Source organism: Ixodes scapularis, unplaced genomic scaffold (assembly GCF_016920785.2).
Source record: "Ixodes scapularis isolate PalLabHiFi unplaced genomic scaffold, ASM1692078v2 PGA_scaffold5__190_contigs__length_132052651, whole genome shotgun sequence".
Lineage (NCBI taxonomy): Eukaryota > Metazoa > Arthropoda > Arachnida > Ixodida > Ixodidae > Ixodes > Ixodes scapularis.
The window spans coordinates 76,449,180-76,463,256 of NW_024609880.1; the positions used below are offsets into that span (position 1 = coordinate 76,449,180).

Sequence of the window (14,077 nt, forward strand, 5' to 3'; positions counted from 1 at the left end):
GCTGTACGTCCCAGTGTCCACGCACACGCGAAGCGCGCACAAGGCAGAGCGTCTTGGTTTTCTTCCCTTCCGTCCAAGCTCACGCTGGCACGGTTCCTCACGTAGGCGTCCTGGACAGTAGCGTTGTCTTTCGAATGGTGGCTGCTAGGCCTGTGAACAGAACGAGAGAAGTGGCAAAGGTTACACTCGCGAAACCGGCCGCGGCCGAACGACGGAGCATATGGAAATAACAAGGTGTGAGAAAAGTCTCCTTAACCCCACCCACACCACCTTGAAACTAAAAGTAGTTGATTTGTTTGTGCGTTCAGACAGCGAGAAGTTAGTCAGCTCTAATGGTGGGCGTCTGGTGTTTCTGTGTAGATGAGAAATTTAGCCAATGCAGTAACCACTGCTAGCGGGTTATGAACACGCGGCAGTCAATGGTGCGTGCGAGACCGCCGGTACGCGATACTGAAAAAATCGTAAGGGTGCAGGCGAGCTGGTGAATATTAACCATGTTGAATTAACCTGAGACTGGGGAAAATAAACAGGACAACGTCTCTTTGAGACGTCGTCCTGTCTATTTTCTGTCCCTTCTACGCTTTGATGTTTCTTCTCTACCCTAGTCTCAGGTTAATGCAACATGGTGAACGCGATACTGATTCAGATCGAAACCGGTAGAAGTGGGGATTGAAGTTTGAACCCAGGATCCCTGGGTTCTGTAGCGCGAGATTTCGCTCCACGTGGCCCGGGCTGCGGAGCTCTAACACAATTTGGAAACTTTCTGATTCTATGGGCGAACTTTCTCCAGGGACAAATTGAACCATCGGAGCCATTCATTTGGCGTCCGGGGCAGAGCAGTATAGATAGAGTTTGGTCAATGTAAGGAGCCGGCGGAAGCGGAGAAAGCGGTGGCGCCGCCAGCGCCGCGTATTCCCCCATGTGACGGTCGTGCGAAGTAAAAATATCTGAGATGACCTAAAAAAAAAAAAAAAAAAAAAAAAAAAGTTCATTGCGGTGCAGTTTTTTTTTGTTTTTTTTTTATGCGAAAGCAATATTTGTTTTATAGGGAGAACCGACGTCATCAGCTTTTGAAAGCCGCGCCAAACGGCACCTTGCCCTGTCCCAATGAAGCGAGGCCTGTCGTCTGTAGCAGCGACCTGATGGATAGGCTCCCATTGGCTGACGCGCGAAATAGTTTCATGAAACGAGGCTCCTATTGGCTTTCGCGCGGCGTACTTCCAAGGAACGCCACCAGAGAAGCTCTATCCATGGCAGCGCAGCGCACGCAGCGGCCCGGCCGCTGGTAAGAGGGAGCGGAGTCCGCACGGGCAAACTCCAGAGAGGTTGCACGGCCGAGCTCAGCGCGGCGTGGCCAGTTCACGAGAGCGCGTGCTCGGCCGTCGGCCACTAATGCGGCAGTAGCGAAACGTGGCCGTCCATCCTGGTACGCAGCAGACGAACTAAGGGAGCGGAAGAGCGACATTCATGCTTTCGAACTCACAACTAATAAGAAGCGCTTTTTTTTTTCCTGGATGAGGTGGAAAGTACGTGAAAGGATAATTGTAAGAGATTGATGGAAATAGGAAGTTTATATTGGATAAGTGCGTTTACTGAGTTAGAAAAGGTGACATTGACGAGAAAATTTTCCTGAAACATGAGGCGAAACTGCGAACATGGGTTGGCATTCGGAGTTAGGGTCAAAACTCGCACGGTGTCCAGTCCGCAGTTTTTACCGCCCTCCCCCCCCCCCCCCCCCCCCCCCCCCCCCCTCGTGGCAGCGGCCGTGGCTGCAATCAAAATTCTGGACGTCGCCGTGACGGCAACATCACGTGCGTTGCCCTTACAGTTACGAAAAGCCGCACATTTCAACTCTAGCGTGCTGAAATGAAATACTTGAACACGACCCACAAATTGTGATTGGAGAATATAAGTTAAGCTTATTGCCTCCGCTAGGGGAATTTTGGGGGCTGGTGGTTGGTCACGAATGCATGCTGTCAATCAAGGCACCGAAGGTCATTGAAACAATTTCTGCCAATAACAAGCTTTTATTTTCGCCCTATTTTTACCAATTAATAGCAACTCTCTTTATATACGGCTCTGGTCAGGGGAAACGACTAAGTAATAGACGTTGGGAGAACAGAGGTCATTAAGCACAGGTTATCGGACTGGTGGAGTACGTCAAGAGAAAAGTTTTTTTTTGTTTTTTTTTAACGATCTTTCTTTTAGTTCGTAGCGTGGAAAGTGCACGCACCAAGCTTCAGAAAATGCACCACCGCCGCACGGATTGTAAATTTCTGTTGTGGTATGAATGCTCGCGGTTAGCAGAAATGTAGGACTTTTTACATACTCCATAAATTCCGAACCTCAAAATCTACTGTTGAGAGGCTTAACCTTGCTATTTTTTGTACTTATCTGTGACTAGTATAATTAAAAAAAAAAGCTTTGGCTAGGTATAGTGCAAGGCGCCGCCCGATTAAAAGTGTTCAGCCCCGTTCATTCATCCATCCATCGGGGCACCAGGATTCTACGCCTCCAGGCTTGGGCACTGGTGTACTTTTGTCCCCTCGTCCGTTATAAAGAGAATAACCTCCTTGCCACCAGCATCAACATAATCAACACCATCATCATCATTACCACCACCACCATCATCATCATAATGATCACCATCGCTTCGTTATAACCATGATTATTTTCATTGAAACGGACGAACAGCACCCGGCGAGGACTAGCAAAACTGAAGAGCTTTCCTTACTCGCCTCAAGGTCGAAAGGTTCCACAAATTTTACGGAGTTTCAAGAGACAACGCCTGCACGTGTTCGTCGATGCCAAACCAAGGTTGTCAAATCTGCTGCAAAAATGTTCCTAAGATACAGTTGCAGTTACCATGCTAAAATGTACCCAAGGTACCTCTCCAAACACCTGTCTCAAAGTTTGCCTTGATTTACTAAAAGGTTATGTTCCCCTCCACAAATATCTTTTTTTTTATCAATAGCGTATAAAAAAGTTTCTTTCTTAACAATTAAACTTTGGTAGATGTCCTATAAACGTCTGAAGTGGGAACTACAATTACAAATATTCCTTTTACATGACGTAAATCACAAGTCATACTGAAAGACCCTCCCGATCACTGATTGAGGAACATAATAAGTCAAACGTCCATTAGGCTAAACTCTTAACTCCATTTCAAAACCTTGTACATTTGAGGACAAAGTTCGCCAGCTCGACTGATGGCGCCTGGTAAAACTCAGTTCGAATGCTGATTTAAAAATTATCTGCGCATTTCCCCCTGGGTTCACTCGCCGGACTTCAAGATGCTTCATTCAAGGCAGACTTGTGCTCGTTACTTAAAAAATGTAATGGATTGCAATTACAAATGACCGAGCATCAAATGTAATGCATTACCATTACAGATTACTTTCGCTGAAAAGTAACGGATTACTTTACTCGTTACATTACAAATTACTTTCAAGTTACTTTTTTCTGTACACTTGTCAAGGAAACAATAGAAACAATCTTGGTGTTTTCAAATATCGTCTGCAACAGTACTACTTTCCATTTTTCATACTCAGGAGAAAAAGAAAAAGCACGATGGAAGGCGATGCAAAGAAGCAAAGCCTACTCGGCGTCGTCTTCTTGACCTTTGTTTTTCGCAAATTTGTATGGGCCTTGCACGTTTTTTGAGCGGTTCTAGTGACCAGTCATACAAAAAATCGTGTTCTATTTTTAATTGTTCTTCTCTCCACGAAGCTTTTTTTTTTTTTTTGGCTTGTTAGGTTTTATGTTGCTGAATTTCCTGCTCCACTTTCTGTATTATAGTCATATTCTTTTTTTTTAAGTAACGAGTAATTGAAGTAACCCGTTACCAATCATTGTAACGAGATTACATGGGAAATTACTGCCCTAGAAAAGTAATGTGACAATTACAAAATTACTAAAAAAAGTAACAAATTACAAGTAATTTGCTACTTGTAACGCATTACTTCCCAAGTCTGATTCAAGGACGCCTTACCCCGAATTACATATGTCATACCAACGACATTTTGATTGTCAATGCCCACCATATTTGAGATGGGACATCTATGAATATCTGCAACTGTAGTGCCCTGATACAATACCACAATCTAAAGCCCTCCTACGCAGCCACGAGTCGCAGCATGCTCCTTGGTCCTTGGGTAATTTAGCAAAATATCTATTGTAGGTAAGTTACAGTTACAGTTACCAAGAAAGAAAAGTAATTTAAAAGCACAAAATCACCGGTGTGTAGTTACTTGCGCACTTTGGAACCCTGCTGCCGATTTGCACGAGCATGCCCATTCACATTGTTGTAACAGTGTAAGTATACCCACTCACGCTGTTAAAAACAATCATTAAAAAATTAATATTTTTGAGGAATCTCATTGAATGACGAGGTTGAAAAAAAAATTAAGACTGCCCTTTTATATTAAAGGCACACTGACACGATGTTTGTGCTTACTGATATATTTACTAAAAAACGCTATAGGATAGCCCAAATTTCAAAAACTAAACCATATATTTTCGGTTCGAGATCTGGCTAATTTTCGCGCAAAATACTCCAGAATCGGTTCTCCAAGTCTGCCCCCCCCCCCCCCCCCCCACACCCCCATATTTTTATTTACGATTATGACGGTGTCATAGCACACAAGGCGGTTATGAATCTGTGAAGAATCTAAGTCAATGTTCAATAATACCAGTAATAAATGCATGAAACGTAACGGTTATGACAAGTAACACGAAAAATAAGAAAAAAATGGTTCGCGTATATTTATCGAAAGAGTGACTTCCTGTGACACCCCAGCGCTCTCAAGTCACAGTGAACGAGCTGATCTTTTAATTACTGTTTAAAGTTCCTTTTTTTTCTTTTTTTTTTCCGCTTAAAAAAAATAGCTGCTCCGCAGTGAGAAAAATAACAAATGAAGTGTTGACACCATAACCTGGTGTTTCGAACCGAAAACTATAAAATATTTTGTGATGCCAGTGTCACGTAAAAAATAACGCTGAACGTCACACCGCAAATAATTAAAAGTGGACTTGGTGACATCGTGATGGCAAGGACGCTAAATACGCCTGTCTTCTTCACTGTCCAGGTGTTGCTGTGTCAGATAGCAAGCAGCGGCGCCAACAGCTTCAGCGCCGACAACTTCGGCACGGTTTCGTATCAACAAGGCATCAATGGTGACTCGACGGAACGTGGTCGCCTCCCCCTGGTGTACAGCTTTCCGGAACCTACGTTCTACCCTGGCGTCACGTCCGGAACTTTACCTATAAACGCCCACAACGATCTCGTCGGCTTCAGTGGACTTGGTGACATCGTGATGGCAAGGACGCTAAATACGCCTGTCTTCTTCACTGTCCAGGTGTTGCTGTGTCAGATAGCAAGCAGCGGCGCCAACAGCTTCAGCGCCGACAACTTCGGCACGGTTTCGTATCAACAAGGCATCAATGGTGACTCGACGGAACGTGGTCGCCTCCCCCTGGTGTACAGCTTTCCGGAACCTACGTTCTACCCTGGCGTCACGTCCGGAACTTTACCTATAAACGCCCACAACGATCTCGTCGGCTTCAGTGGACTTGGTGACATCGTGATGGCAAGGACGCTAAATACGCCTGTCTTCTTCACTGTCCAGGTTAGTTACACATATCCTGTACACTGCTATCGTAGTGATGATCGGTGCTTGTTTCTGTCACCAAGTCCACAAACCATAGTTAGAAGCGTTGCGTCAGTGTGTCGTGAATTGATATCGGCATTGTTGTTACAATCAGGAGATGTAGAAACCAATCCTGGACCTAGTATCCAGGAATCACTCGACCAGCTTCTTGCTGGCCAATCTGAAATGCGGAAAGAAATAAGAGAGATCAATGAAAAACAATTAAGTTTAGATTCATTTGTCAGAGATGTCCTAACACGGCTGGATAAGGCAGAAAAGGACATAGATGCGCTGCAAAAAAAAGAACGGGACTCTCCTCTGCTACAAGTTATTGCAGATATTCAGCAAGCGAACAAACTACAAGAGAGGAGGCTTGTTGAACTCGAAAACAGGTCCAGAAAAGACAACCTTGTTATATTTGGCATTGAAGAGCAACCCGGCGAAACTGGAGACTCGCTTAAAGACAAGGTCATAAATAATCTTTTCAAAACCACTCTGAAGGTCACTGTAAACAGTGTTGACCGTCTGCATCGTCTTGGTAGACATGTTCCCGAGAAAACAAGGCCAGTCATACTGCACTTCCAAGACCACAGTGAAAAAATGTCTGTTCTTAAGAATTGTCATTTACTAAAGGGAAGTAAGGTTTCTGTCCGGCATGATTTGTCGCAGGAAACAATTCGAACGCGAAAGTTGCTCTGGACATCTGCGCAGCCAGATAAACAAAACGACGCTAAAGTGTTTCTGGTTCATGATAAGCTTCATGTAAACGGTGACATTTATGCGTGGGATGACAGCACACAAACGCGCGTGAAACTGCCCAGCAGCAGCAAGAAACGTGTTTCCACCGCTCCGTGACGTCAGAAGCAAATAACCTTCCGACTTGTGTCATTTAATGCGCAAAGTGTTTTGAATAAACTTACAGATTTCGAGGCAATGCTCCTTGATTTTGACCCCCACGCCACTTTGATAACCGAAACATGGCTGCACTCAGATATACAGGACAGCGAAGTCATTCCGCCGACACACAAAATTTACCGAAACGATAGACTGTCACGTGGCGGTGGCGTTGCCATTGTCCTGAAGTCCGAGTTAGGCGCGTGCCTACTACCAGGCATTCCTAACCACGAAAGTTTGTGGTGTCGGGTTGATTTTTACGGGAATAGCCTTGTTCTAGGAGTAGTGTACAGACCGCCTAATGCCTCACCAGTGTTCCTTGAGCAATTATACGACTTTCTTGGGTCTTTTCGTAATGATCGCGTACGACTAATCATGGCCGGTGATTTTAATTTACCCCATATTGACTGGTTAAAAATGAGATCAGCGGGAGCACACGCACGTGATTCAGAGATGTTGCTTGACTGTGCGTTCTCGAACGACCTGACCCAGATAGTGACATCGCCGACAAGGATCGGCAACACGGCGCAATCTATTTTGGACCTGGTCTTCGTTAGTCCACTAATATCATGGTACACTATTGACGTTTTAACAGGGTTGTCTGATCATAAAATGCTGTATTTTACTTCCAACTTTTTCAAAAACGCGGAACTTGGTGGTGTAAAAAAATTGATTGTTAAAAATTATAACGATGCGAGTGATGTTGATGTGCTCGACTACTTGGAGACACACCTCGATGATTTCTGTGAGGAACGCGACTTAGAAACCCAGTGGACTATGTTTAAAAACATTTGCAATTATTGCATTTCGCAGTATGTACCCAGCAAGGTAAAACGCACAAGAAGGAACAATCCTTGGATAACAAGAGAGATTATTCAACTTAAACGTAAATTGCAACGTAAAAAGCGAACTCACAAGTATGGGACATCTGAACTTTCTCAGATAAAAGAAGAATTGAAAGAAAAGATTTCAACTTCCAAGGAGTTTTTCTTCTCGCAGTCTCTTATCAGTGTTCTAAAGGAAGCGCCCGCTAAATTTTGGAACTTCTTATCAGGAACAAAAAAGTGTGTTGAGTGTTTAAATGTTAGTGGGATTCTTGTCACTGATAAAACCGACATGGCAAACGAATTCAATAGGTACTTTCAGTCCGTATTCAGCCCCCGTTCAGCAGCACAGCCAGAGAGCATCTGTGATATGTCGTCGGCCATGCGGGACCTTGTCGTAAGCCGGGAAGGAATCTTTGATCTTTTGCTTCGGCTAAATGTTAAAAAAGCGTGTGGGCCGGACAATGTGCCTAACGAATTCCTTCGACGCTATGCTGAATGGCTGTCGCATTATTTGTTCGTCATTTTTAATAACTCACTAAAACAAAAAGAGATTCCTTTTGACTGGCGTCGCGCTCGTGTTGTGCCAATTTTAAAAAGTGGTGATCCTCAGTGCGTTTTTAATTATCGCCCTATATCCCTTACTTCTGTTTGTTGTAAAACACTGGAGCACATAGTGTGCAGGCACATTACTGATTACCTGGAAGAAAATAACCTCCTTACCAGTGCTCAGCATGGCTTCCGTCGAGGGCTATCAACAGTGACACAGTTAGTAACAACTCTGCATGATTTTGCCCTTGCTCTAAATAAAAGAAAACAAGTCGATGCCATCTTTTTAGACTTCGCGAAGGCTTTCGATAAAGTACCACATCATAAACTAGTGCAGAAGCTATACGCAATCGGAATTAAAAACGACCTAGTCCAATTCGTTCAGTCGTACCTTTCAAACCGCTCCCAGTTTATCGAAATAGACAAGCAATCTTCAAGTCAGTTATCTGTTTCATCAGGTGTTCCGCAGGGGTCGGTTCTGGGACCGTTATTGTTCCTTATCTACATAAACGACATAGTTGACAGCATAGATGACAGAGTTCGGGTTCGGTTGTTTGCAGACGATTGCATATTGTACAAAGAAGTAGAAACCCATAATGACCAGCTAGCTCTCGAAAATAATCTTCAGAATGTCTATGCGTGGTGTGAACAGTGGCAAATGCCGTTGAACTTGGATAAATGTACATTACTAAGGGTTACAAATAAAAAAACTGTACTGGACTTTCCCTATACAATTAATGGCACTCAAGTTAAAGAAGCCTCTGAAGTTAAGTACCTTGGGGTAACAATTACGAGTAGTTTGAACTGGAATGCACATGTTGCCAATGTTTGTGCTGCTGCGAGACGAGCGTTGTGGTCCCTAAGGCGCAGACTTCCGCTGGCACCCTCCAGTGTCAAGCTCTGTGCCTATAAGACTTTGGTCAGGCCAGTTTTAGAATACGCGTGCGTAGTCTGGGACCCGTGTACACAAAAAGCCATAGACGAATTAGAGAAAGTTCAAAGGCTAGCTGCGCGATTCATATGCAATAGGTACCGCCGCTTAGACAGCCCATCAGAAATGGTAAAATCACTTGAATTGGAGTCTTTGAGATCGCGCCGGAAAAATTTCAGATTGAAGTTTTTGTACCTAATGAAGAATAATTACTTTAATTTAGATTCATCACCTTACATAAAGCACGTCACACGCCGAAATACACGCTTTAATCATGGAAGTCTTTTAGAGCCATACCAAAGCGCAAACAACATTTTTAAAAATTCGTTTTTCCCAAGGACCATAATAGAATGGAATTGCTTAGAAAAAGACACTGTTGATAGCCCTACCCCTGATGTATTTTTTTCGAAATTGCGATGATATATGCTATTTGGTATCAGTGTTGTGTTGAAGAACGTGTGTGTTTGCGACTCTGCCATCCCTTCCCCTTTCTTTTCCCCCCACTCCTGCCTGGGCCCCAACGGGGCCTGCAGTATTGTGAAATAAAAAATAAATAAATAAAAAGATTAGAAAAAAATGAAATTCACGAGAGTCACATTGAAAGAAACACTGCTACCTCCTCAGATGCCATAGGGAGATATCTACTGTGGCAGCATGCTTTACATCGCGAACCACCGTTTAAGACGAAACTTTCATCATACATAATTTTGAGTTTTAAAATCTATGCATGCGTTACAAAGAGAAAAAAAAAAAAGTAATCTTGATAAGACAGAAATTGGCAGCGACCTTTATCGTCAAGATCCTATAATGCGTGGAATTGATGCATTACGTGACGTATATTTTTCCGCTAAATATAGTGGGAGAACCTGAATGGTTGTATAGCTCACGCGACGTCATGTCACGTGGCGGCGATTTCCCCCGCTAAATTTAGCGGAGAATGTACGAACGGACGAACGGGAGGACAAAATTTTGGGATTGGGGGAGAGCAACAAAAAACATTTCATGACCTGAAAAAAAAAAAAAATAAAGGCGAGCGCAGCTTGTAAAATTTAGATTTCAGACGACAACGACTGAGAAGATCAGACACTGAAGCGCGAGACAGGATCAGACATTGTTGGTGCCTCTGTTGTTAATATGTATCATGTACGTATTGTAATATTGTAACTGTGGTTACCGACAGTTCAAGCAACGCAGGGTGTTGCGAAATCCGAACATCATATATTAACTGCCCCCCTCCCCCTCCTCCCCACAGCCAATGAGGATGCAGCATTGGTTGATGAGAACGCCAAACCAAGAAGCTTTAGCATAATAAGTATATGGCTCCGTGATTTAAGGAAATGCGATAAACCCCGATAAATAACCCGCGAAGTGTTTTTTTTTTTTTTTTCTCTCTCGGAATCGGGGAAAACAGAAAACGCCGATTCGGAGCATGCCCTTAAAGGGGTCATAAAACAATTTTTCTACTTTTTCCTCCTTGGCTTTAATCCTGAATTCAAAGGCGAATTGAGAAATCACGTCGTCATGACATGCTTGGGCACCGGTGTGATGACTCCAAGCTTCCACCGTGTTTTTTAAGCACACCATAGAACGTGTCATTCGCAAGTGACGATAGGTTCCATCAGGGCACTCATTGGCCATGAACACAAATCTAAATATTTGTCAGCGGATTGATTGTTCACGAGCGCATACGTCCGAGTGACGCAGTTCTCGTGTCCAATGCGTGAGCTGGGCTCGGCTGACGTGCTTTGGGAACTGCGGATGTATCATAGTGAAAAGGTGGAGAGCCTTCGAAGTAAAGGAGGTACGAATAGTCTGCTATATTTTCAAATGTTCCTACCGAAATGCTGGCTTTTGACTTTCTACCCTCTTTCTTTTGGCCCACTAAACGATATGCGATTATTAAAATCCCAATTTAAAATCTTTTATCCCGGCCAAAAGTTTGTTTCATGGCCCCTTTAAATAGGAAAATCCACGGGTTTGTGAAACATTTCTCCTTAAACTGCAAGAAGAATTCTTTTTTTTTTTTTTTTTTGCGAATTTGAGCAGATTTTGGATTAACTGTCCCTGGGGACAGTTAAGCGAAAATTGGAGCTGCCCTAAAATAGGAAAATCCACCGGTTTGGCGAAAACATTTTTTTTGAATATGCGGCTTTTCTTTCTTTTTTCCCTGTGAATTTGAGCACAATTTGGACTAAATGCCCTAGAGGTTGCTTCTTCCATTGGGTGCCACGTCCCTTGACTTCTGTTCTCAGTACCCTAATGACGTGGGGGACATATATTTATAGATAAGTATACGGTTGTTTTATACCATTAGCCTCGATTAACCCTGATTTCTTGCCTGACACTAAATATAAATACCAAAAAACATCGATTACGAAAAAAAAAAGACGAGAGCCTTTCCACTTTGTGAAAATTGATGACCAGCCAAGCTGTTTAGGACACGACACAGAGGCGACACAGAAGTTTGAACAAAGGTACGAACACATTTATTGTTTTCTTGACCGGTGGTCATCGTGTCGAACGGTACGCACACATATATCGAGGACTATCGCCGCCCAGAGAAGCCGGAGGAAGCTAGACACGCGTGACGGGGAAATTTCCCCGCTAAATATTGTGCGGAAATCGACATCACGGGACACGACTTTGTGACGTCATGAAGCCGGGACGTCGTTTCTGTTGCCGCACACGAAAAATCCACGGGACCCTAATTGTAACCGTAAACAACTTCGCTGTAAAAAAGAAACAAAAGAAACCTCGAAAAGCATGCCCAATTTTGAAGAAAAAGGAATCCCGAAAACACGAAGCCCTAATAATTCTGGTAGAACCCTACCTCTCCGCGGATTACCTGCGGGTTATGCCCGCAATGAATCATATTCGGCAGATTGCGGGGGTCCGGATGTGTAGGGTGAATAAATGAGTCCCATACTATGAAATGCACCATCGAATGTTTTGCGTTGGCAAATTACTTTTTTTAGAAAGAAAAGGTGCAAATCGGGGAGAAAATTGTCTTTTACGCAAAGATAGATCCGATTCTCACCAAAGATCGCTTCAGAGCGTTTGATCTCGCCAAAAATGCTGTCCCCAGAAAAAAAAAAAAAGAGTAAATAATGAAGGGGCATCAATCGTTTCGGGAAAGCGTGTTCTTTTCTGGCAAGGAAAGAGTGGAACACGTGCTTCGGACAAAGAAAACCTAAAACATAGAAGTCACAAGAAAGAATAAAAGCAGCTTCCTCGACAAGTCAAGCGGGACGTGTGTGTGAGCTTTCTTTTTTTTTCTCTCTGTAGTTGGCAAGTTGCTGCTAAGTATGTGGTTCGAACTTCGGAGCACGCAGTTGCGGGTTCGCGTTTAGAACTGAAACCAATAGGAGATGTTGCCATTATTTAATATTGTGATGGGGTGCACTGGCGTCTTACCACGTACAGAGCGCGACACAGTTAACGCGCACAAGCGATCGCCGGTTTTTTTTTTTTTTTTTTCAATTTTTCTCTTTGAAACGAAGGGATGTCATCCAAGTTATTGCTGCGACGGAAAAAGCTCATTTACTTCTATAATGTAAGCGAAAACATTTCGTGCTCGCTAATACTATTTAGAAGTAAAATGCGAAAATGCGCGGATGTCGTGTTCGCGATGTGTACATACGAGTACTTCGCTGCGGAGAGTGACTGCCTTTCCTCTTACTTTTTTTTTATTGTTTGAGCCAAATCAAATAACGCAATGTTATTAGTTCCTGCTTTATTTATTTCTTCTATTAAAAAAAACGCGTCTGTTTTAAGTAGGTAATACAAAACACAAGTGAAATAAAAAAAAAATATATATATATATATATATATATATATATATATATATATATATATATATATATATATATATATATATATACACAGTACTGTCTCTTAGCTGCGATCACCTTTACAGCGACGAGAAGTGTCTGTAGAAGGATAATCGTTTATAATAGAAACACGATCAAACCGAATACAATAAAATTACTTTCACCTTGTTCTGACTCGATGAGTTCTTTGTATAAAACTAAGCAAACAGCTGGTACGCGTAGAACGCTATACAAACGCTTTTTTTTTTCATTCTCGCTTAATTTTTTTTTTTTTTTTTTATTTTTTTTTTTTTTTAAATTAAACACGAGTGCGCAGATTGCGCATCAGATGCGATTCCGAATTTTGCGGATGCGGTTCGGATAGTAATGCAAAGTATTCGGATGCGAATCAGATGCGGATACAGTAATTTAAGAACATTGCGGATGCGGTTCGGGTACACGGATACTAAGTTTGCGCAGATGCGGATCGGATGAAGGGGGATCAAACTGTCCACGCAGGTCTCAAGCTATGAAAGTGCGTGACGTAATGGTTATGCAAGTCATTAATAAACCTGAATTCACACCAAAAAAAAGACTATCAATTTTAGTACTGGTCTGAAATCTCGTTTTCACGGATTCGTCGCGTTTCGAATATGTTACGTATAGGAGAGACTCGGGGCGTAATTTTAGTTTGTTCGGCGCGATTCGAGTATAGGTCTAATCATTAGCGTTATTGTCACCAATAAGCCTTCACCACGAAGTGTTTGCGAACAGCACCGAAGGCAAGCAATCGAAGCTATACCAATAAAGGACTATCGCTTAGTTATTCGATCTTTTGTACGGTCCCAGCAGGGTGTGAGCTTTGGATGCCTGAGCAGAACGAAAGTTGTCCAGAGCAACTTATGTTTGCTTACACCGGACACAAACAAGGCCGAACTTACGCGGCACTTGGGTTAGAAAACATGGCAACAAAAGTGTCGTTGTGCGGAGGATGTACAAATGCGAGCACGTGCGCCGGCGGCATGTTTTTACAAAGTCAACGTACGTATTATATTGCTAAGACTTTCCGAAATAATTATGGACAACGCACGACCTCGTTCTTTCGTGAACAATTTATACCCGGTCGATACTTGGAAACATTAGATACTCGACGGTCTGGAAAACAAAAAAAGAAAAAGGAAGTATAGTCAGTACTTGAAGACCCACATTATTGAACCTATACGCGTGGTTTATTCGAGCAGCCTCTTATGTGTGTGTGTGTGTGTTTGTTTGCGGGTATGTATGGGCGTGTGTGTGTGTATGTGCGACTCTCGCTTTCAGCTAACAGATGCGGAAAAATAAAAATATGAATCGCGGATGATAAATAAAAAAAAAAAAATAGAGAGGCAGGAAGACGCACAATGGATCATTATTAGCTCCATT

General features: G+C 42.9%; 1 protein-coding gene across 1 annotated transcript; it reads left to right on the top strand.

Moving 5' to 3' along the window:
- The first annotated feature begins 5,315 nt into the window (after positions 1 to 5,315).
- Positions 5,316 to 6,768, top strand: LOC115313961. Its single transcript, XM_029972953.2, has one exon. It carries the CDS (start codon positions 5,316 to 5,318, stop codon positions 6,501 to 6,503), a length of 1,188 nt encoding a protein of 395 aa, XP_029828813.2. The 3' UTR covers positions 6,504 to 6,768.
- Positions 6,769 to 14,077: the final 7,309 nt, after the last annotated feature.